Consider the following 23,620-nt stretch of genomic DNA (forward strand, 5'->3'; position numbering starts at 1 on the left):
GGGAGCATGGTCTGCGGCTGGAGTGGTGAGATGGGGCTGAGGCTCACGTCGTAACCAACACTGCTGTCGTCGTCCAGGTACTTCCCTGCTCATCCTCCCATTCTCTCATCCTACATTAATGCGTGAAGCTCGTCAAGAGTGTTGTGGTCCTTGGGGGCGTGGAGCTTCAGACAAGGCAGGATCAGTGGCTGTTCTAGTGGGTGTGGAAGGCTTCCTGGAGGAGAGGGTGGGAGCTGAGTGGGAAAGGGCAGGGAGGATCTGATGCCACTGTGTGGGAGGGAGGATTAGTACGCTGGAGGAGAAGCCTTGGTGGGGGCCCCAGGTGCAATGATCCAGTGCTGCGCATGCGTGGGGGGCGGTGCCGGGGCGGGCTCTGCCTTTTTGGCGTGGAGGGTCCTAGCGGGCCTGTGGATGGGCTACTGGCTGAGCTGCCTTTTGACTTTCACGGCCTTAGGCACTTTTGCCTTCCAGGGCACTTTGCTCCTTCCTTCATTAAAAAGCTCTCTCTCTCTCTCTCTCTCTCTCTCTATATATATATATACACACAAATATATATAATGTATGTAAATTATATTTTATAACTGTATTGTTATAAAGATGAAGACAATACAGGCTGGATTCATTATTATATGTCATTATTATTATATTCATTTTTTTCTTTTGATTTTAAAAGAAATTAAAATTTAAAAAGTTAAAAAAAAAAGAGCACAGGGCTTCCCTGGTGACGCAGTGGTTGGGGGTCAGCCTGCCGATGCAGGGGACACGGGTGCATGCCCCGGTCCGGGAGGATCCCACGTGCCACGGAGCGGCTGGGCCCGTGAGCTGTGGCCGCTGAGCCTGTGCGTCTGGAGCCTGTGCTCTGCAACGGGAGAGGCCACAACAGTGAGACGCCTGCGTACCACAAAAAAAACCCCACATTTTTCTGGGCCTCTAAAAGTACTGTGGGTTCCAGGGTCTGTGCCTGCTGTCCCAGCGGGTAAGTGGGCCTAGTTGATGAGGCTGTGGAGGCCCTAGGAACTCAGCAGGGTTTGGGCTTACAGGGCAGGGAATGGAGAGCTATTGTGGTTCCTACGGTGGGCACCGATGGGATCAAAGACCCCAGAGTTTGCAGGAGACAGGCCTGTGTGCCCCGGCCAGGGCAGGGATGGCAGTTGCGGCAGGGCCCGCAGACTTGGATGCAGTTCTGTGAGTGGAAGGGCGGAGCATGGGAGGGAGGAACGTCACTGAGCAGTCATGCATTGCTGCGTGGGATGTGAGTGAGGGGCCTGGGCCAAGCCCGGGCCTAGACACACAGGACAGTGGGAGGGGCGAGTGGACAGAGTAGGCCTGTGGGGTGCAGAAGAGGGAGAGGAGTGGGCCCTGGCTTTCTGTCCAGACACCCCAGAAGAATATCGGTGCCATCAACGCAAAGCAAAATGAAAAGTTGAGTGGGAAGTGATAGTGGAACAGTCAAGTGAAGATGTTTGAAAGTGGCTGTTATGTGGGTGGGCCCAGGAGACAGACGCTGGAAGGATCTGGATTCCTGAAGTCCCAAGAGCTACTGAGTTTTCTGGATCAGACTGTAGAGAGCAGGTGGAGGGCCAGGAGGAGGGGCCTTTCCCCATAGAATCCAAGATGCCACGTATCCCCAGGTGGTGTCCAGGTAACCACCCGGCACCTGGAGAGACAGGGGCAGAATCTTCCACCCCTGTCGAGGTGGTCAGAGTGGGGTCACACAGAGGAGAAAGAGTCAGCACATCCTCTTATATCAGCTCTTTTTTTCTCCTTCAAAACAATGCTGCATGCAGATGCCTGGGTTCAAATCCCACCTCTGTCGCTTAGCTGAGAGATTCCGGGCCAGCATCCCAGTTTCTTAGTATTGCATTTTTTAACCTGGAAATTATTTGGATGGCATTTAACCCCTGCATCACCTCGACCAGTGGCCTCAAACTTTAGCAGTAGGGATGTGGTTAATTTGTATTTAAACCATAGCTCATGCAGGTCTTAAAGCCTGGGTGATGGAAAATTATAGGCCAGAAAAACTGTTGATACAAATGTGCATTACCACGCTCTATATAGAGAGCGAAGCAAACCAACAACTCCACAACAAACTAAGTTGGTAATGATGAAGTGAAGCTAACGATAACTTACTAACATAGTGTGTTCATGGGAAACTGGGGGCCTCCCAACCATGCTTGCCTGTGCAGAGCTCTGGCACTCTGCCAGATGCTGCCAGGGCCCCAGACTTCTGGTAGAACACTGGACTCCGTCTTTGGTTAGCTCTAGCAACATGGTGATTTTATCATATTAATGCAGTAGAGTTCCACCTTTTGCAAACATTAGGTTCTGTGGTCAAAATGTGAGGTGACACTCTTATACAGTGAAATGCCCCTGAATGCCAGGCGGCTTGGCAAGATGACCTTGCCCTCAGACACCCACTTGGGCACCACCAGTCACCCAGGTGCTCCTTTTGGACGTTTACCTGGGACTGGTCTGAGGGCAGACTTGCTGTAACATCTTTTCTTTCCCTCCCTCCTCTCCTCTGCGCTTCTCTCGCTCTTTTGTCAAGCATATTGCAAATTAGGTATGAAGTCAGCCTCTAGTAGAGAAACCTGACTAACCTGGCTTAAACAAGGAAGGGCTTTGGTTTTTCAGGTGCCAGAAGTCACGGTAGGACTTGAGGTGGCCCAGCTGCCCAGTGATGCCATCAGGCAGGTCCCAGACCCCTGCTGTCATTCTATTCTGCCTTCTTGTTCTGTGGGTTATCTTCATGCAGCCTGGCTCCATAGGTCACCTCTGCATTCAAGGCAGAAAAAGATAGCAAGAGCTTCCCTAGAATCCCCTCCCCCTCCAGCAGACTGCAGCTTATGTCGTATTGGCGAGAACTGAGTCACATGATCACCATTATCCTTTAGAGAGGCTGGGAAAGCAGCATTTCACTTTTACAGTTTCCAGGCTGGCAAGGGAGTAGGAGGTTGCCAGTTGGTATTGGGGGAGTCCAATAGCACCTGCTAGCGTTCATAAGTGAAGTGACCCCATCATGGACTCTGACCCAGGTTTTAATAACCCTTCCTAATTCACTTCATAGGTTACTCATAGATAGCTCTTAGATACCCTCAAAAGTCCATCCCCCAGAACATCTTTCTCCCTAAGAGATGAGGAGAGGGCTGATGCATTGCATCCATTTGTGAGCCTGTGGGAGACCTCCAGGGAGCTTCAGGCCACACATCCCTGGGCATCTGTGTGGCTTCTGGAAGGATTGACTAATTTCGATGACATTTCACCCCTTGTTTAAAGTTGTAAGGTGCATATTGTTTGGTTGATGTTTCAGAGCACAGTCAGGAAATAAAAGAGCAATTGATAAATATTTGTATTGGGTGGTGACTGGCATAAGCCACTCCCCATTGGGAGGAAAGTGGCCACAGGGACTGTGTAGACTTTAAGACTGAGGTGTCTGAAAGAATCCAGGTACCTGCGCTGTGGCCTCCCAGCCAGCCGCCCCTTCTCCGCAGCACTTGGTTGAGCTGCTGGCAAGGCCAGACCGTGCCCAGCGTGTTTCCCAGAGGCTGCTGTCTCCTTCCCTCACAGCATCCACTTGCTGGTCTGAATCCGTAAGTTTTGCCAGCTTCATTTTGCATGCTTATTTGCATGTCTTTACCGATACTCTCATCTGATGGTTGGTGGTGCAGAGCACAAACAGCAGCTTCATTGTCAAGGGCTTGTCATGCCCAGCTGCTTTCTGCCACTTGGGGCTGCTTCCCCAGCCACGGGCCAAGGCCTGGCCAAGGCTAAAAGAAGACACAAATACATTCCTTTTCACGATCTCTCTTCCAGAGAAGAGAATCTTGAGTCAGTTCATGCAAATTACCATGCAAATTTCCACAGCACACTTTATTACTGTGTCTTGTCAGAATGTGGATGCAAAATTACATTTCATAATAAATGCACGTAGCAAAAACGATTTCAACAAGTGCCTCAGGAAACATCTCTTTCCTTGGGCATATGCTGGGCCAATGGGAGCATTTGTGTAGAGGGAGGCGTGTAACGCACCATCATTCTGAACTGTGTGTCTGAGCCCCTGTTAACACTGGTTAATACCACATTCAGAAGAAGATAAATGTGGATGCAGCTATGAAATCTGTCCTTGTTAAGGTTCCGCCTGTTTTGTATAAAACGAAGTGCCTGCCATTTTTCATAAGCAGTACAGTTGGCAAGTACAGCAATATTAAAGGAATAAATAAGCATTGCCAGGTTTGGGGTGATCTAACCACAGCAGGATGCAGTCCAGCCTCCTCGGAGGGGCATTGAGCCCATCGAGCCCAGGAGGCTCACCCAACACAGTCGAGGAGGGAAGGGGAGGATCGTGGGGGTCATGTACTGGTAGGAGAGTCTCAGAGTCAAGCCTGCTGCTCGTGTTGTCTTGATACCCTCTTTACATCCTTGTGGAAAAGTTTCCAGCAAGAATAATTTACTGCATACCTCATAAGAGGATATGGAATACAGAAAATGAATGCTGTGGCCAAGACTCCATGGTTCATTTGGAACCCACCTCTTTGAGGGCCAGCCTTTCCTGAAGCTCTGAGAACACTCATTTATTGGGATGTGAATACAGATTACAAGCACAAAGGTTCCCAGGACCAAGTTTCTACAGCATCTTTTGGAAATCCCTCAGTCAGTTGGTCAGTCCTCATTTTGTTTGCACAGAGTACCTTCATGCAGTCTAACTCATTTGATCCAAGAGTCCTTGAAGGAAGCTGTGATTATCCCCATTTTAGAGATAAGAAGCTGAGGGCCAGAGAGGCTGTCATTTTTCCAGGATACTCCCAACACAGTGTTCTTCCAAGCCCATTATACAGCATTCAGAGCCTGCCAAGGCACTGGCAGAGGTCCCTGAAAATGGACCAGGGCCCTCTGGGCACATGACCCCACCCAGGTCCATTTGGGTGGGGCACTCTGCTAGGTGCATGCCAGATCCTCTAGGCCTGGCCATGCACTGCTCTAGGAGGCACTGACAGGGAGCCTAGGTTTGCTGGCAGAAGTCTGTCCCCCTCCCCCATGGAGGCTTCTGGTCACCTCAGCCTCTTAGCCTCCTGGCCTCACCAGGGCTGTGTGCGTACATTGATCTGGGCTTTACCTTCAAAGGAGAAATGACTCCCTCCCCACCACACACTCATACCCACACAAGCCTCTTACAGCTACTACCTTCCACATGCAGATACACAGTTGCATGCACACTTGTGTATCTCCATTCATCATGGGTCTACTCACATACACTCATACCACATTCCCATCAATACACTCACACACTGTATGACCTGTGCTGACCTTTGAGAGGGAATGGAGGTTGAGTCCTACGTGGGTAGTTGTTCTTTTTGTCTGGTGTCCCCATATTATCCTTTCAGATAATTTCTATTGATCCGTTTTCAAGTTCACTGTTTCATCTGTCATTTGCTGTCTTCTGTTAAGCATTTAAAAATCTCAGATATTGTATTTTTAGTTCTAAATTTATATTTGCTTCTTTATAGTTTCTCTGCTGAGATGCACAGATTAAAATCTGTGCCTTCATTGTGTGCATGTTTTCTTTACATGTTTGAGCATAATTGTATTAGCTGCTGAAAAATGCTTGCTACTTTCAACATCTGGGTCACCTTGGGGCTGGTCTCCATTTATTCTTTTTTTTTCTTAAATATGGCTTTTAGTTCATATGTATAGTAATTTTGAGTTGTATACTACACATTGTGATCAAGACTATGGATTCTGCTTGTTCCTTTGGAATAGTACTTGTTGAACCCAAATTCTCAATTCTCTCCCCCATGTTAGGCAGCAACTTAAAGTTCTGTTCAGCTTTGTTTGTTTGGTTTTCAGTCTTAGGCTACTTGTGGTCTCTTTGGGCCAGAGATTTGGGTAGCATTTACATGCAGAATTTGGGATTTCTCATCTCCAGGATTTTCCACATTTTCCAGCTGCTGTGATAGTTTTATGATCTGCCCTCTCATTTTTAACCAGTAAGACTATGGGTTTCTTGCCAAGTTGTAGCTACCCCTCAGCTCCAGCTGGGGCTGCCTTTAGGTGAATGAACAGTCATCAAAACAGGAGCCTTGCCCAGGGCCATTCTCTTCTTTTAAGTGTTGACTCCCCTCTAGATTCTACCTGCTTTTGTCACTTTCTAGTGCCTTCAGTTAGTTGTTTTTTACATTCTGCTCAGAATTTATAATTGTAATCTGTAAGAGGGTTGGTTCTGATTACCAAAATCGGAACACCCCCATTCCCTCCATCTGGGATTTACTCCCTGTACTTCCCATCCTCTACTATTTCCCCATCTTCACCTGCTGGAAAGTTAGTATTCACTCAAGGACTGGCACAGTTGCCCTGCCTTTCCTCAAGAAATCAATCAGAAGAAAGGTCCGCCTCCTCTTAGAGACCCTCTAACTACAATAGTCCTACCCATCTGTTGGGGACCATAGTTCTGTGTGCTAATCTTAGCTCCTCCACAAGTTTGGAAGTTCAAGGCTGAATCGTGAACTGTGAATAGGTGTTAGCCATATGGAGGAGCATTCCATGGGAGGGAACAACTCCTTATAGGCTGGGACCAGGGCTTATTTTGGTCTAACACATAGTAAACACTCAAGAGTGAATAAGTGAATGAGTACTACTTACTTACACCATATGCCAGAAAGGAGCTGCCCAGGAAAGACTGTGACCACCTTCTCCCTGCAGATCTGGCCTGTCTGGGAGCAATGGGCTCCAGCTGGCAGTAGTGTAGGGCCAACTGCTTATGCCTTGTGTCCGGAAAAATAAATGACGCCAAGGAGCTAGAAAATTTCTGGTAACCAAGGCCATCTTAAAAGTTCTTGTTTCTGTTCTGCCCTTAGAGAGCCGACTTTTGTTGTTGTTGTTAAAATGCAAATGAACTTCCTCTTAATGTGGACTCTGCCGAGCTGTTATGGCTAATGACCATAGATTCTGACAGGAGGGAGCCAGAAAGGATGTGACCCACACACACACCCTCAGTGACAACTTCAGACATGAAGGGACTTCAGGAAGCAGAGGGAATACAGCTCAACAGTCAGGAGCAGGGGCTTTGCAGTCAGGGAGACCTGGGTTCTAATCCTGCCTCTGCCACCCCCACCCGTATGACCTAAGTTCAGAGTGAGCCTTGGTTTTTTCATCCGTGATTAGCCCCTTCTGCAGGCATGGGCATCTCCCTGTCTCTCGCCCCAGGCAAGGAATCTGCCCCTCCTCCTGGATACCACAGACTCCTCAGACCAATTACAGCAGGAGCTCAGAATCTACGCAGTTGTTTGCAAACTTTACTGCACAAATGAGTTATCTGAGGGCTTGTCTGGAATTCTGATTCCCAGACTGACACCCCAGAGATTGTGATTCTGTCTGTCTGGGCTGGGCTCAGCAATCTGCATACTTAACAAGCTTCTGATGTGATTCTGAAGCAAGTGGTCCATGCACTACGTGTTGAGAATTACCAAATCACTGGCCACTGGGAGAGACTGACTAGTATGAGATCCTTCCAGTTTAGAAGAGAAACTGTTAAATGAGGGGCCCTGAGGCCAGTCTGAGGGCTCAGAAGATGACTGGATTCAGCAGAGGAGCTGAATCTTGATCACTGATTAGGTTTTAACCATGTGGAAGAGCATTAGAAAAGGCACAGAAACACAAAGTGACTTGTGCGTGTAGAGTCCTGACCACAGTATTATTACTAAAGTATAAAGTGCAAGCTGGGAAAGAGGGGAACGAGGTCAAAGGAAGCGACGGGCAGACCCTTTGCAGGCCAAGCTGAAGTGTTTGGATTGTTTCCTGGGGGCAGTAGGGAGTGATATGGTCAGATTTATGTTTTAGAAAGATAACACTGGTGCTGGTGAGAGATTATTTATCTAGGGAGAACCTCAGGGCAGAGAGACCAGTCAGGAAGCTGTTGAGGCTGTTCAGGTAAAAGAAGTTGGAGGACTGAACTGGGGCAGTGCTGGTGGGGATGGAGAGAAGCAGACAAGTGAAAACACTCAGGAGGCAAAGTATCAGCTCCGTGATTCCTCTGCTGTGAGGGGGTGGACGAGAGAGCAAGGGAAGAGGAGGAACTCAGGAGGGCTTCTGGAGGCTTGGGCACCCATGGAGGTGGAGGTGCCATTCATCGAGATGGGGAAAGTAGAAGATGTAAGTCTGGAGGGGGATGAGGGGCTCCGGGTGGGACACATATGTTTAGTGAGAGGTCTAGAGGACACGTGGATGGACAGGTCCAGTAAGCGGTCAGATACCTGGATCTGGGGCTCAGGACAGAGGTGAGGCCTGGAATGTAGGTTGGGAAGCCAGCAGCACATCCTTTTTGAAGCTGTGACAGTAAATGGGGTCCCCTGACACAGTAGGGAACACCAACATTTTAGGGACAGAGAAAGGAAGAGGATCCTGTAAGAGGCCAATAAGGGACAGCAGTTAGAGAGGCAGGGAGAGCCAGAAACAAGTCACGTCATGAAAACAAAGGAAGGAAGAGTGTCAAGGAAGAGATTGGTCCACAGGGTCAAGTACATCTAGTAGAGTCTGGCCTATAGAGTGTCCTTACAATTTGGAGATGAATGGCCATGGTGACCACAGCCAGAGCAGCCTCAGTGGGCAGAGGGGCAGGAGTCAGACCACTGAGCAGTGGGTGAGAAGAGAGGAAGTGGGGACAGCTGGTTTGGGTCCTTTTCCAAGAAGCATACCAAGGGAATGGAGGTGAGAGATTGGCAGAGAGCTGGAGAGCCACTTAGTGACAGGGAAGGGTTTTTTTTTTAAGGATGCAAGAATTTTAAGAATGTTTCTTGGATGAAAGGAAAGAGTGAGTAAAGAATGAGGGGTTGAGAAAAGAGAAAAGAACCTTGATGGCTGAGAGGCTCAGGGCCAAGAGAACCCCAAGGAGAGGCTTGCTTTGACAGAAGGAGCAAATGCTCAGAGCCTGGAGGGATGGAGATACGGCTGGACACACATAGACAACTTTGCAAATATCTTTGTATTCTGGCTCTGCCATTTCCAGCTGTTGACACTGAGCGAGTAATTTAGCATCTCTTACACAGTTGACCCTTGAACAAGGTGGGTCTAAACTGGGCTGGTCCACTTATACGCAGTTGTTTTCAGTAGTAAGTACTACAGTACTACACCATCTGCAGTTGGTTGAACGGAGGAACCGTAGTGCGAGACAGAGGACCGACTGTGAGTTATACACGGGTTTTCCACTGTGTGGATGGTCGGCACTCCTAACCCACACGTTGCTCAGGGATCAACTTTACTCAGTCTTCTTAGCAGAAACGTATAAATACTCAAGAGCATAACTCATGGCACAGGTTATCAGGATTAAGTTAAGTAATGCATATAAAGTTCTTACCTGGCACATGGTGAGCACTCATGTTTAGTCATCGTTACTGTAGTTATCATTGTTATATTAGAGGGTAAAAGCAAGGAATTGAAGTGGTTTGTACTTGATGTTGTAAAGTAGATTTGAGGCCATCTTCTGAGAGTGAGTCTCGTGGAGGATGAAGCAGAGACAAAACAGGAGGATGTTAGGAATTGTTACTGATGTGGATGGAAACAGGAGGTGCTCAAGGACAAGTCACGTGTTTTTATATATCACAGACTTACCATTTCTGGTGCTCCTATATTCCTTCTTTAAAGATCCAAACTTCCATCTGTAAAATTTCCCTTCAGCCTAAAGCATTCGTTTCCTGTAATGAGGGCTCACTGGTGACAAATGATCACAGTTTTCCCTTATCTGAACATGTTTTTATTTTGCTCTCCGTGTTGAAGGAAATTTTCACTGGCTTTAGAATTCTAGGCTTACATGATGGGGATGATGGTGGTTTGTTTCTTTTAGAATTTTAAAGATTTTACTCCATTGTCTTCTGTTCTCAATTGTTTCTGAAGGGAAATCAACCATCATTCCTGTCATTGTTTCCTTGTATGTATTGTGTCTTTCTGTTTCCTAGCTGCTGTTAAGGTTTTCTCTTTATCTTTAGTTTTCAGCAATTTGACTATGACTTGTGTGGGTGTGGTTTCCTTTGTATCCTGTTTTAGGCTCACTGAGCTTCTTGAAGCTGTGGGTTGATGTTTCTAATCAAATTGAGAAAATATCTGACCATTAGTTTTTGTTTGTTTGTTTGTTTTTACTCTTTCTGAAACCCCATCTACGTGTATATCAGGTCTTTATATTGCCCTAGAAGTTCTTGAAGTTCTGTTCATTTTTATTCTATCTTTTAAAAATCTGTGCTTCAGTTTGAACAACTTCTTTTGGACTGTCTTCAAGTTTACCGCCCTTTCCTCTGAAGTATCCTAGCTGCTGTTATTCAAATCCAAGGCATTTTTATTTCAGGTATTGTGTTTTTTTGTGTTAAGATTTCTGGGTTTTGTTTTAGTCTCCATATATCTCTTGAAATTCACCCATAGTATTCATCTTTTTCCTTTATATTTTTAACACAGTTATAATAATTATTTTAAAGTTCTTGTCTGCTAATCCAACATCTAAGTCATCTGGGTATCTGTTTCTATTGAGTTTTTTTCCATTAATTATGGCTTAAATTTCCTGCCTCTTCATGTCTAATCCTTTTTTATTGTGTAGTGGACATCGTGAATAATAATAAGTTGTAGAGATTCGTAGATTCTGTACCTTCCTCTGAAGAGTGTTGAGTTTTATTTCAATGGGGAATTAAATTATGGGCAACTTAATCCTTTTTTTTTTTTTGGAAGAGTTTACTTACCATGTTTTTTTTTGTTTGTTTTTTGTTTTAGTAGATCTTTATTGGAGTATAATTGCTTCACAATACTGTGTTAGTTTCTGTTGTACACCAGAGTGAATCAGCCATATGCATATATATATCCCCATATCCCCTCCCTCTTGTGTCTCCCTCCCACCCTCCGTATCCGACCCCTCTAGGTGGTCACAAAGCACCGAGCTGGTCTCCCTGTTCTGTGCTGCTGCTTCCCACCAGCTAGCTATCTATTTTACATTTGGTAGTGTATATATGTTGATGCTACTCTCACTTTGCCCCAGCTTCCCCCTCCCACCCCGTGTCCTCAAGTCCATTCTCTATGTCTACATCTTTATTCCTGTCCTGCAACTAGGTTCATCAGTACCATTTGTTTCTGTTTTTTTTTAGATTCCATATATATGCATTAGAATACGGTATTTGTTTTTCTCTTTCTGACTTCCCTCACTCTGTATGACAGACTCTATGTCCATCCCCCTCACTACAGATAACTCAATTTTGTTTCTTTCTATGGCTGAGTAATATTCCATTGTATATATGTGCCACATCTTCTGGGAGGAAGACCTAAATAGACATTTCACCAAGGAAGACATACAGATGACCAAGAGGCACATGAAAAGATGCTCAACATCACTAATTATTAGAGAAATGCAAATCGGAACTACAGTGAGGTATCACCTCACACCGGTCAGAATGGCTGTTATCAAAAAATCTAGAAACAATAAATGCTGGAGAGGGTCTGGTGAAAAAGGAACCCTCCTGCACTTTTGGTGGGAATGTAAATTGGTGCAGCCACTGTGGAAAACAGTATGGAGGTTCCTTAAGAAACTAAAAATAGAATTACCATATGACCCAGCAATCCCACTACTGGGCATATACCCTGAGAAAAGCATAATTCAAAAAGAGTCATGTACCACAGTGTTCATTGCAGCACTATTTACAATAGCCAGGACATGGAACCTACTTACCATGTTTAAAGTTTGTTAAGATAGGTCTCTTGGTTTTTTCCTTAGTCCTCTGATATAACCCTTAGTCCTGAGATGATGTCCTTTTTCCCAAAGCTGGCCCTTCTGGGGTTCTCATGAAATGCCTGAGGTGTTTACCAAGTCCTTCTAACTTGGTGGGACTAGGAAGCTACCTCAGGGGAAAAACTGGTTAAGCATAGGATCTCACTTCATTTTCTTCCCTTCCTTTAGAGATTATAACCCCTCCGTTTTCTGCCTGCTTTTGATCACTTTTCGGTGATTGCAAATTGTTATTTGTTGCATTTGTGCAGAGTTTATAATAGTTATCTGTGGGTGGGTTAGTTTGATACAAACTACTTAGCCATTATTGGAAGTGAAACTTCGGGAGATGTTTTTGAGCAGAGCTGATGCCTCAGCCACATCCAAGGAAGGTGCCTGTGCTTTGGCACCAGTGTGTGCAGCTGTGGGAAGGTCTTTTGTGGCTCAGCGGCCTGGCTGGGTGGGAAGTGTGGCCAGAACAGGTCTGAGAGACTGGGCACTTAAGGAACCAGGTGTTTCTCTGATGTGGAAGAAGCATGAAAGTGGGAATAGAGGTGGGAGAGGGCTGGAGAGATAGGAAGTTGGTCCTTTCAGCCTTACTTTCATCATTACCACTGATCTGCTATTGTGAGGGGTAGTAAAGTATGTGAGTGTTCAGCAAATGGTGTTTATGATTATGGAGGCCACTGGGTTGAGCTTTACCAGAGCTCGATCCACAAGGCACAGTCCTTGTCATGTCATCTGGTGACTTCTCTGTGCTCCATGGAAGCACATGTGAGGTGAAATGGGGCTGTTGTTACATTATCATCAGGGACATCACTGTCACCATCCATGCTGCCTACCCTTGAGGGGTATGTTTCTCCGTGGTTCTTTGCTCTATTAGTTTGGATAGAGCTAGGCTGTATTAAAAGAAACTGCAAATAACAGTGGCTTAAGCGAAATAGAAGTCCAGTTCTCTGTCACACAACAGTCTGGGCGTAAGAGTCTCAGGCTGCTGAGGGGGCTCTACAGGCAGGAACTCAGGCTTCCTCTGTCTGGTTCATCTGTCGCCACTACTCTGTCACCTTCATCTGGATGGGCCAATATGACTTATTACCACCTGTCTTTATTCCAAACAGTGGGAAAAGGAAAGGGGCAGCTGTGGGTACATTGCCTCTCCCCATGAAGGACCCATCCCAGAAGATGCAAATGTCACCTTCACATCCCACTGACCAGAGAACTTAGCCACCCAGCTACAAAGGAAGCTGGGAAATACAGTCTTTATTTGGGGCAGCCATGAGTTTATCTATACGTTTGGAGTCGTAATACTATAGAAAGGGAGACTCCATGTTGGGGGACAGCTAGCAGTCCCTGCTACCAATCCTGAGGTTCGGCGCAGAGAGGTTGGAGGCCTGCCCCAAGCCACACAGCAAGTGAGTGGTGGGTCCCAGCCATCTGGCCCAACTGCATCTCCTTGTGCCAGGACAGAGGAGGCACAGGCGTGACCTAGACAGTTGGCTTCCAGTGTGTCGATCTGGGTAGAGAAGAGCTGGTGGGTTTCGCAACAAGATGCTGCTGTGGGTGGCTGTGATGCCCCTGGGGAAAGCCAGCTGCTCTCTGCCCGCCCCTGCGGCAAGCCGCCCTGCCCCCGCTCCACCTCCTGGGCAGTGGTGATCCCCCGCCAGGCGCTCGAGTTCCAGGGCTGAGGAGAAAAGCTTTGGGAGACTCGAGTGGAGGCTGGAAGGGAAGGAGGCAGGCGGGGCCCGGCAGGCTGGGGCAGGGAGACCACCTCGTTCCTGCTCCTCCGGGCTCCCCCCTGAGCGGGGCAGGAGATACACGTGCCAGTGGCCCTGCTGCTGGGGAAGCCGCCTCACCTGATCTCTCCTCTCCTTTTCCAAAGCACTTTTCTCTTCCTCTCCAAAAAGTATCACTCCCTAAATACCTATCCTCATCCTTGTTTAGCTCAAACTCACTCCCTCTGAGAGGGGCAAGAGGGTTCACTGTTGAGCTGGGGGTGGGGCAGCAGAGCAGAACCCACCTAAGGCTCGGCGTGGGTGACCCCTTTTGCTGGCTGTGTCCCCGCCTGGGTGACTCAGCTTTTGCCCCTTTGCCTGAGACCTTTCGGGTTTGACCGTTCTGTGCTTTTCTCTAACAGGCAACCATTGGGATTGACTTCTTGTCAAAAACCATGTACTTGGAGGATCGTACGGTGAGTGCCTGACTTGAGACCCGGGAGGACGGGCAGGGCTCCTTGGGACCTATCCCCTGGGGCCCATGCTGGGCACTGCTGAGAGCCTGTGCCTGGCCAGCGTCCCAGAGCTGGGCCCTCCCTCAGCGCCCACTCCCACCACGAGGACCTCACTGCCCCCTGAGCCTCCTCCCTCCCCGTGACAGGTGCGACTGCAGCTCTGGGACACAGCCGGCCAGGAGAGGTTCCGCAGCCTGATCCCCAGCTACATCCGGGACTCCACGGTGGCTGTGGTGGTGTACGACATCACAAGTGAGTGTGGGGCCTGCGTGCTGGGCGGAGGGCAGCTCGCAGGGGCTCCGGGGCCAGGTGCGGCCCCAGCCAGGCTGCAGAGAGAGAGAGAGAGTGTGTGTGTGTGTGTGTGTGTGTGTGTGTGTGTGTGTGTGTATGTGTGTGTGTGAAGATGGGAGAAGACGCTGGTCCCCAGGCCAACCTTGACCTGGCAGCCATGGTTTTGTCAGCAGCATCCCAGTTCCTTACCGGGTTCCACGGGAGGGGAGGCCCAGCGGGTCCAGGAGGGCCTTGGGTGGCCTGCACTTCTCACACACTGTGGCTCTTCTGGCCAAATCAGCTGTTCTCAAGAGCGACGCACAGCCCTGAGGGAGGCTCGTGGGGCTGGGGTGAGGGGTAGGGCCTGGTGCAGAGCCCCACTGCCCAGGCAGGTGTCAGGGCACACACCTGGCAAGCGCTTGGGCTGCAGTCATGGGTGTGGTGGGAGGCTGCCCCAGCCGGCTGCCTCTGGCTGACCGCAGGCTCCCTGCACACCTGAGAGGCTCTGACCGCAGGCTCCCTGCACACCTGAGAGGCTCTGACCGCAGGCTCCCTGCACACCTGAGAGCGGGTGGGAGCTGGGCCCTGAGGATGCCTGGGCTCCTGCAGCCTGATGCTGAGCAGAAGGAAGGTCAGGCTGCGAGAAGCCCAGGTTTCCAGGAAGGGGAGCCTCCGCTCCCCTCGGGCCTGCGGGCCGCTGAGTGGTGGGCGTCGCCCTGTGACTGCTCTTCTGTGTGGCGGCGTGTCACAGCTTCTGACTGAGGAGGGGGCTGCCCTGAAATGCCTGGCCTCTCCTGGCTTTTATCTGCTCCTGGGGCCGCCTTCCCCGCTCCCCTTACTTTCAGGGCCTGAGGGTGCTCTTCAGAAATCCCTCTGAGCTCCTGTCAGTGGGAGGCTGCTCTGCAGGGCCCTCCTGCGCTGGGAGCTGCTGCGGTCCTACACACACACTGTCACACTGTTTCCAAGCTCAGCCAAGTCTACTGCACCCATTTCTCACTCTGCTGTGAGCCTCCAAAGTCAGGTCCGACTCTCAGGTGGGCCCTAGGACCACTAGTAGGAAGTCATGACCCAGCGGCCTTCCAGATGCTGTGACTTCTCTCCCCAGAGGGTGGCTCAGCATATGAGGGGCCTTCGGGGACCCCGGGCACAGCGCCACAAACACGTGTGGACGTCCTCGGGAGGACCCAGGCCCGCCGGACTGTGCTCCCGCGCTGCCCAGGTGTCTGAGGGTGCACACGCCCCTCCCTCCTGCTCCTGGTCTTACTCCCTTCCCGTCCTCCCCCTCTGCTGCCAGGGCTGCCGCTCACGCCCTGTTTTATCTGCACTTTCCACCTCCAGATCTCAACTCCTTCCAACAGACCTCTAAGTGGATCGATGATGTCAGAACAGAGAGGGGAAGCGACGTCATCATCATGCTGGTGGGCAACAAGACGGACCTGGCCGACAAGAGGTAGGTGCAGCAGGCTGCAGGCCGGGCCCCCTCCATGCCTCTGCAGCTCCTCCTGGACGGGGGGTGCTGGGATTTGTGGGAGAGCAGCCCCTGTGAGCTACCCCCTGCCCAGCACCCTGTCTGACCTGTCCCCCTGCATCTGGGAAGGACCCCCTTGGGGCACCAGAGGCTTTGAAAGCACCTGGTAGACGCCTACCCACAGGTGTGTCATGTCTGAAGCCCCACCTTCCAGGCTGGCAGGGGCAGGGCAGGCCTCCACGCGTGGCCTGAGTGGAGCCATATGCGCCCGGCTGGCCCAGCAGCGCATGGTCCGGGCCCGGCCTCAGTGCAGACACAGACACAGCAGCCCTCGGGCTCCCACCGGCCCTGCCCCTGTGAAATGCCTGGCTGATGTGGGTGTGGGTGTGAAGGGCCTGGTCCTTCGCTGTGTCTGGGTGGGACACTCTCCCTGAAGAGGCTGCTTGCTCCACACCATCCTCCAGGCACAGGGCTGACCCCAGCGCCCTTCCCTGCACTGGTCCACTCATCTCATGGGGCAGGTAGAGCAATGAGTCATGGACTGGGGGCTTCCTGAGATGTACTCTGCCCGTTTAGGGAATAATCTGAATTAGAGGCTGCTTTATTTGAATCTTGTCCTTGAAGTGAAGAAAACGGAGTTCAAAGCCCAGCTCCTTTGCAGTAGGTGACCTTGGGGCCATTACTTTTAACCTCAGTGTTCTCACTTGGAAAATGGGGCTGATGGTACCACCCAGAGAGGCGGTCTGTGGCTGGCAGTGCTTTACGAATGTTGGCTCTGGCCGTGGTGACACTGTGAAAGGGACAGCAAGCCACCTGCCTCAGGGCCTGCTCCCAACCTGGACGGAGCTGCCAAGGAGTAGGGAGGGGCTGGTGTCCTGCTGTGCCCTGAGGGAGCCCTGGGGTCCAGCCCCGACCTCAGGGCTGACTGCGGGGCCCCCATCATCTGAGGCTGCTCCCTCCGCCCCCACCAGGGGCTACTTCCCTACTGAACCGGCCCCCCCTCGCCTCCCCCTTCAGGCAGATAACCATCGAGGAGGGGGAGCAGCGCGCCAAAGAACTGAGCGTTATGTTCATCGAGACCAGCGCCAAGACCGGCTACAACGTGAAGCAGGTGGGGTCCGCCGCCTTTGGCCAAGGGGCTAGTGACTAGGTGGGGCCGTCCAGCCACCAGATGGGGAGCGAGTCGCCTCCAGAGCTCTACTGCTCGCCCTCAGGCCATCGGGGCTGTGGGATCAGCCACCAACTTCAAGGAGGCCGAGAGACGTAGCCTTCCCCTGCTTCTTACCTCACGTGGGGTGGACGTGCAGGAGAGTCTATCCAATCAGCATTTTGGGGTTCCTGCCTTGTGCTTGGCATGTGCTCAGGGCTGTGGCGGTCCAGGCAGGCTTGGAGACAAGAGCCCACCCACAGTGCGGTCCGAGCTCGCCGTGGGGGGAGGCCTGGGTGTCAGAAGCCTCAGAGGAGCCGTAGAGGGGGTGGGGTTAGGGCTGAGCCTGGGAGCAGGGGGCTTCTCCTGGGTCCACAGACCCCCAAGGAGTCCTCGGATGGAATTCAGCAGGTCAGTGGATGTAGGTGGGAAACAAGTGTCTCTGCACTATTCTCTGACAGGTCTCCAGCATTTCCTGCAGCCGTGAGCGTAGGCAACACAGCTCCGTATGTTAGCAGCACCTGGGGCTTTGTCACGGTAGAGGCCACAGCTGCTTTCTTATCACCTTACTGCCGTGGTGTCGCAGGTCTCTTGAACTTTTTCCCACCTCAGTATCTCGGGGGCTGTCAGATCCCCTGCCGGCTTCTGCTCTTTAACAGGTTTCCGGGCTGCTAGTCACAAGTCTGTATCTTTAAAGATTTTAGAAGTTTGTTTCAATACTAAATGGTCTCCTTTACATAAAACTTATATGTAATTCATTTCACACACTTAAAAGGAGCCCATAGGCTTCGCCAGCCTGCCAAAGGAATCTTTGGTTCAAAAAAAGGTGAGGAACCCCTGTCTGCAGGGAAAAGGGGACTCAGAGAGGTGATGAGAGGGGGCGGCCTGGGCCAGGGGACCGGCATGGGCACAGGTGCCGCTGGAGGGGTGTCGGGGCCTGGCTGAGGGTCACTTCTGCCCTGCCGCTCCCAGCGGTGTCCAGGGGCACTAGACAAGCTGCCACTGCAGCAGCCGGCCTCACGCAGTGAGGCTTTACCCCGCCTGGGCAGTGCCTTGCCAGTGGGAGGTGGCAGAGGAGCAGGAAGGGACAGAATGGGAGGCCCCGAGCTCCCAGGACTCAGTGCCCCCACCCCAGTTGGAGGGTCATCAACATGGCTCTCTTCCCTCCCATCCCCTTCCCAGCCTCCTTCGGAATAAGGCCAAGGTGGCCGTGGTGTCACCTGGAGTAGGGAGCTACCTGTCCCTGGAGGCCTGCAGGAGACACTGGCTGCTGCTCTGCGCGGCCCTGATGGAAAGCCTCTGCCCGCATGGTCAGGGAGATGCCGATGCCCCCCTTTCCAGATTGCTCTGGAAGCCAGGCGATGGTCTGAGCCAGAGTTGTATATGGTCAGTTCTAAGCCTGTGTGGTGGAGAGGCATCCCCATGCAATGTAGCCTCCTGGACTCTGAACGTGAGCATATCTGCTCTCAGAAGCCCCCATGTGACCCCAAGAGCTTCCATCTAACTCCCACTTCTGCCAGCCACGCTCAGAGCCTCTCTGCAGCCCGCCCACAGGGTCCATACCATGCAGAGCCCACCAGCGGCTTCCCCGCCCGGACCCTTACCGCCTTTGGTCCTGTCACCCAGCCTGGGTGCTCCCATGTGGCTGGGCTCTGGGGTGAGACCTTGAATAAGACTCACCCTGTCTTCAGAGAGCTCAGGCAGTGGAGAAGTTTTAAGCCCAGAGCTCACCTAGTTCCTGCAGTTGGTGTTTGTAGAGAGATGGGAGGGAATTCAGGATCTTCTGGTGCCTGTGTTTCTGCCTTGTACTTGCCGTCACCTGCTAGGTTCCATGCACACACACACACACACACACACACACGCACACAACCACACGCACACAGTTCTCATGCACACTTTACAGACTTACACGCACAGAAACCCCACATGTGTACATGTACACACCATACACACTCATTCCCCCCCCACAGCTGCCACACATCCACACCACACCACCCATACTCCTCTACACACAATGTGCACATCGCACTCACCCACACCCAAGCAAACCCACAATGTCCCATTCACACTGCTGTGTCCTTATTCCCTCCAAAGAAATCTCCACTGTGACTGTGTGGCCCTGACTCCCAGCTGCCCCGATGCCCGTGGACTCGCAGGGCTCCCTGAGGAGAGGGTCATTGTCTCAAGGGCAGGTCGAAAGTCCTCCCTTCCCCACACCAGGTCCCTACATGGGCAGCGGGCCAGAAGCTTGTCTCCCAGGACCTAGATCATTTTCTGCACTAGGGTAGGTCCCTGCCATCACCATGACCCACACTCAGACCCTCGTGACCCTGTGGCCAGCCTGCCTGGGTGAGAGGCCTGCCGGGGCCCAACGCCATGAGAGGTGCTGGGGGCACAGGTGGGAGAAGTTAGGTGCAGCCCCTGCTGTCCAGGGTGCAGTCAGTGGGACAGAAAGAGAGCAGAGCCCGAGGTCAGGGTGAGAAGAGGCAGAGGGTGGAGACACCGGCAGCAGGAGGGGAAGGATGGGGGCTCACGCTGCATCTCCCCCTCTCCCCAGCTCTTCCGACGTGTGGCCTCGGCTCTGCCTGGAATGGAGAACGTCCAGGAGAAAAGCAAAGAGGGCAGTATCCTTTTCCCTTGACAAGTGAGTGAAAGATGTGCTGCAGAAGCCATTTATTCATTGATTTATCCACGTGGTATGTTAGAACAGTGGGCAGACCCTTGCCAGTTCTCCAGGCCAGCCTTCCTGGCAGATAGCTGTTCGTGGGGCGTCCTCTGTACAGGGATGAGGCTGAACTCCAAGGTCCTTAAGACCACATCCAGCTCGAACCACCTAAGCTTCCAAAACAGTATGGGAATGCCAGAGGGATGTGTGTGGAGTGACAGTGTGGGGAGTGAGAAATAGTAAGTGCCCTTCTTTCCAGTGAACACAGACTTGTATTTCATGGGGACAAGTAGAATCTCCATTTCCGTGCACTCAGACATGATTTCAGCATGGCCCAACCTCCTCTATGCGAGACGACTGCCCCACCAGGTGTCTCCTCCCCTGCCTGCCTGCTCTGGGGGCAGGGTCTGCACACCACTCACACCGTCCACCCCAGAACTCAGGCCACACCCAAAAGCTGAAACTGAGGCTCAGAGAGGTGGTCTGATTTGCCCAGTGGGAAGGAAGGCAAGGAAGGTTCATTGTCTATTTACTAGTTTATTTATAGTCTACCATGTTATAAATAATGTGTGTTTATGTATATATACGCTGCGTACACACAAAACAGGATAAAAATGTGCATAAGAAGATTGGGGTTTAGGGAAAATCAGGAAAAGTCATGGACAAAGTCATACTCAGAATATGCCATGGCCAGGTGGCCAAAAAGTGGTAAGGAGGGAAGGTGGTAAGTGGTCTTTAGGGGAAGCATGGCTTTTTATAGTACTTAACTTATGAAGAACCTCTCCCATCGTCCTTACCTAGGGACCACAAAACCTCCCTAGGACACGGGCAACAGGTCCCATAGCAGGGCTGCTTCAACCCCTACCCACTCCCAGCCCCACAGGAAGGGCGATTCTGTGCAGTGCCGTGACCAGGCCTGGCCTGGCCTGACTGAGATTTCAGCCTGGTGAGGGCAGAGGGAGTGGCCTGGCTGTGCACTCTGCACCCGCTCCTCTGGCGGTTCCGATCGGTGCTTCTCCAGCCCACAGTCCCCACAGCACCCGTGGAAAGGGCTGGAGAGGGGCTATGCTGACACCCTCCCCCAGGGATGTGGGTTCTCACAGCAGCAGCCTCAGGGTCTAAGCGACCCGTTCTGACGGGAGCTTGAGGGGTCAGGGTTGCTGTGCCCACCGTGTAGCCCTGTACTTTGTGAGGTGGGCTCCATGCCCGGCCTGCAGGCTCCACCTCCTGGGCACTTTGGGGTGGGGCTGATAGGTAACAAGGCCGAGGCCGAGGCTGGTCACCGAGAAGCCTTCTAAGAAAGGGTCTGTCGGGCCTGTGTTTAGGTGATGGTCCCACAGTCCAGGACAAGTTTTACTTCTGGTGGATACTGGTGAGGGCATGTGGAAGGGTCGGGGAAGAGGTGGAAGGGTGGGAGCTGGTGACCCTGCATCCTTCCCACCCAGGCAAAGAAAAGAGCAAGTTCCTGGGTGTTTGCTGAGGGACAGAGGGGCTGCGCAGGGCAACTTAGGGGGCACCGGAGCAGGAGCGGGGGTGGGAGCTCCGAGAGAGTCATCTTCCTTAGCCCCGCCCCCTGCAGTGATCGACATCAAGCTGGACAAACCCCAGGAGCCTCCGGCCAGCGAGGGTGGCTGCTCCTGCTAATGCAGCCTGACCGCAGGCTTCCTTTAACACTACTCGCTTGTTGTGTTGCTTCCTATTGGTTAGCTTCCTAAGGGGGGTGGGAGATGAGCTTATCCAGATGGGAGGATTTTTCTTTTCTCTCTGTCTCTAGGAGTCGGGTGGGATGGGGAGGGAGGCTGGGCATCAGGGATCACGTCACTCTTAACAGCTGTTACTTAAACAACTATTTTTTGGTTTGGTTGTAATATATTGTACTTTATTAAGATTGCCAAAAACTGTTAAAATTAAAAAAAAATTTAAACCATGTGTATACAACTTTTTGCCAGATAAAAATGTAGTCATTTTTATTTGAAAGATGTGCTTTTTTGTTTTTGTATATTTGTAAACTTACAGAGAACCTTTTCCACACACCTCCTCCTTCCTGTCCTCTTTGAACGGTTCATCACCTCTGCTCTCCTCCCACCCCCAGACCAATACATTTAAACAATTAACTGGGCGATTTAATTAGGTTCCAATCCCCGGGCTGTCTGGCCCAGACCAACCAGCATCCACCAAACAGGCCCTACCTGGTTAAATCAAACACTGATTGAATGAAACAGCCTCTGAAGAGGCAGCTCTGACTCTGTCCTTCTTCCATGGCCAGAGTGGGGCATCAGCCACGGCCCCGAGCTGAAATTAAGGCCTTGTGAACTGCAGGGGGCCCAGCCGCAGGGCCACTGGAATTATTTCTGCCTCTTTCCCCTCCCTGAAAAGCCTTGAGAGGGCACTCGCCACAGGCAACCTTCCACTCTCTGTGGTCCGCCTAGTGATTGGCAGAACAAGAGGTCATGGGAAGGAAGGAAGGACGGGGTGCTGTTGGCAACTGTGGGCTGGTTTATAGACTGGGGGCACCATGTGTAGTTCTGAAAATGTTTTAGCCAACCTGTCCAGCGATCAGCACACACATCTGGGTTGCAGGGAAGGGAAGGGCAAACGGAATCTCAGTGTGTGCCCCCTGAAGCCCTCCTCCTTGGATGCCAGGAAAGCTGGAGCCCGTAGCACACAGTATTGGCCCGTCTGTGATTGGGGAAGGGAGGGTCTGCAGAACTGCCACCTGCAAGATGTATGTTTGCCAGTCCGTGGTTGCTAATACTGTTGATGCTGTTCTTCTTGACGTGTTTCTGCCACTCGGCACAGTGCAGTTGAAACCTTTGTGCACAGACCTTTGCAGATATTGTAGCAGCACTCTGCTTGCCTGAGGGTAGGGCTGAGGTGGGGTCCCCAGAAGGCTCCCCAGAGAGACGTCCTTGCCATGTTTGACTCATTTCTGAGAGGACTTAGACCTGAGGACCTATCTGTAAAATCTCTGAAGAGAACTCTCTCTTTCACTAAGTGATGTAGCCTGCTTGGCCAGCATTCCAAATAGACCCAGACTCACCACCCCTGAGTTGGCACAAAGCCAGGCAGTGGGCAGCCACTCTGGCCAAAATCGGTAAGCCCTGCCCTCCAAGCCGGCATTGACTCTTCCTCCAGGCTGCTATTGGGCTTGTCATAATTGAGCTAAATGACCATCTGGGGTGTGGTAGGGGGTAAATTCCTCCATAAAGCAGGGCTCTGACAAGTTATTGCAATGAATTTGGAACTTCTCAGAAACTAATCCAAACTGGCAGCCTGTAAGTGCAGCAGGACCTGGCAGGACTCATTGATAAGTTGTCCAGTGGGTCTGTCACACACTCAGCTAAGGAGACTGTGTGTCAGAGCTGATCTTTAGAGAGGAGTGTATCTTCGGGTGAAGAAAAGAGGAAGCAGGATTCCCACTGAGCTCCTCTTCCAGAAGGCATAGACCAATGTACGAACGTAATTCCAGTGTCAAGTGTTGAGTTTTTATATGTGTGTACATAATTATATATAGAGATAGACTTGTGTATACACCTTCCACACACACATTCTCACAGAGATTCATGTGCTCAATGTATATTCTTGTTCTTCCTCCTCTCAAGTTGGAACTTGCATTGTGATAACAGTTTTGGAAATTCAAAAGTACTGCAACGTGTTGAAATAAGAAATACTTAATATTGTCTCAAAACTTGTGATCGTCTTGCCATCAATAAAATACTGCATAGATTTGTTAACTACAGGCAAAACTAGCCCCTGGGAACATGTGCACTGTTTCTGTCTGTACTTGTACGCACAGGTGTGCATGCCCACATGGGCCCGTAGCCCCACCATGGCACACCCCCAAGTGGTGCTTGTTGGAAGAGTGCTTACTTACCTGGTGAGAATTCATAGGAGTCCAGGTGACAGCACCCGGCTTGGCTGGCAGTGAGGGCCATTGCTTGTGGCCCCTGGGACAGCCCCATTTGCAGGGATCTCTTTGGGTCTCAGTGGATGAATGGACGGTAGATTTTTATGTTCTTGGTACTAAGAGTACTTTTTCTTAAAACATTCTTGTAAAAAAAGGTAGAAACTCAGTCCTCTTCTCATGTGCACACGTATCCAAGGCACCACTATTTTTC

At 51.1% G+C, this 23,620-nt stretch overlaps 1 protein-coding gene across 2 annotated transcripts in view; it reads left to right on the top strand.

Moving 5' to 3' along the window:
* Nucleotides 1-21,228, top strand: part of RAB6B (RAB6B, member RAS oncogene family) — a 52,782-nt gene extending 31,554 nt beyond the window's left edge. For both annotated transcript variants that reach the window (XM_024746245.1, XM_024746246.1), the window contains exons 3-8: nucleotides 13,860-13,913; nucleotides 14,099-14,204; nucleotides 15,561-15,672; nucleotides 16,708-16,801; nucleotides 19,395-19,461; nucleotides 21,082-21,228. In XM_024746245.1, coding sequence (XP_024602013.1) covers nucleotides 13,860-13,913; nucleotides 14,099-14,204; nucleotides 15,561-15,672; nucleotides 16,708-16,801; nucleotides 19,395-19,461; nucleotides 21,082-21,146 — 498 coding nt within the window. In that variant the 3' untranslated portion in view covers nucleotides 21,147-21,228. The remainder of the gene's footprint in view (nucleotides 1-13,859; nucleotides 13,914-14,098; nucleotides 14,205-15,560; nucleotides 15,673-16,707; nucleotides 16,802-19,394; nucleotides 19,462-21,081) is intronic.
* Nucleotides 21,229-23,620: the final 2,392 nt, after the last annotated feature.

Source organism: Neophocaena asiaeorientalis, unplaced genomic scaffold, assembly GCF_003031525.2.
Source record: "Neophocaena asiaeorientalis asiaeorientalis breed wild unplaced genomic scaffold, Neophocaena_asiaeorientalis_V1.1 scaffold437, whole genome shotgun sequence".
In the NCBI taxonomy this organism is placed as follows: Eukaryota; Metazoa; Chordata; class Mammalia; order Artiodactyla; family Phocoenidae; genus Neophocaena; species Neophocaena asiaeorientalis.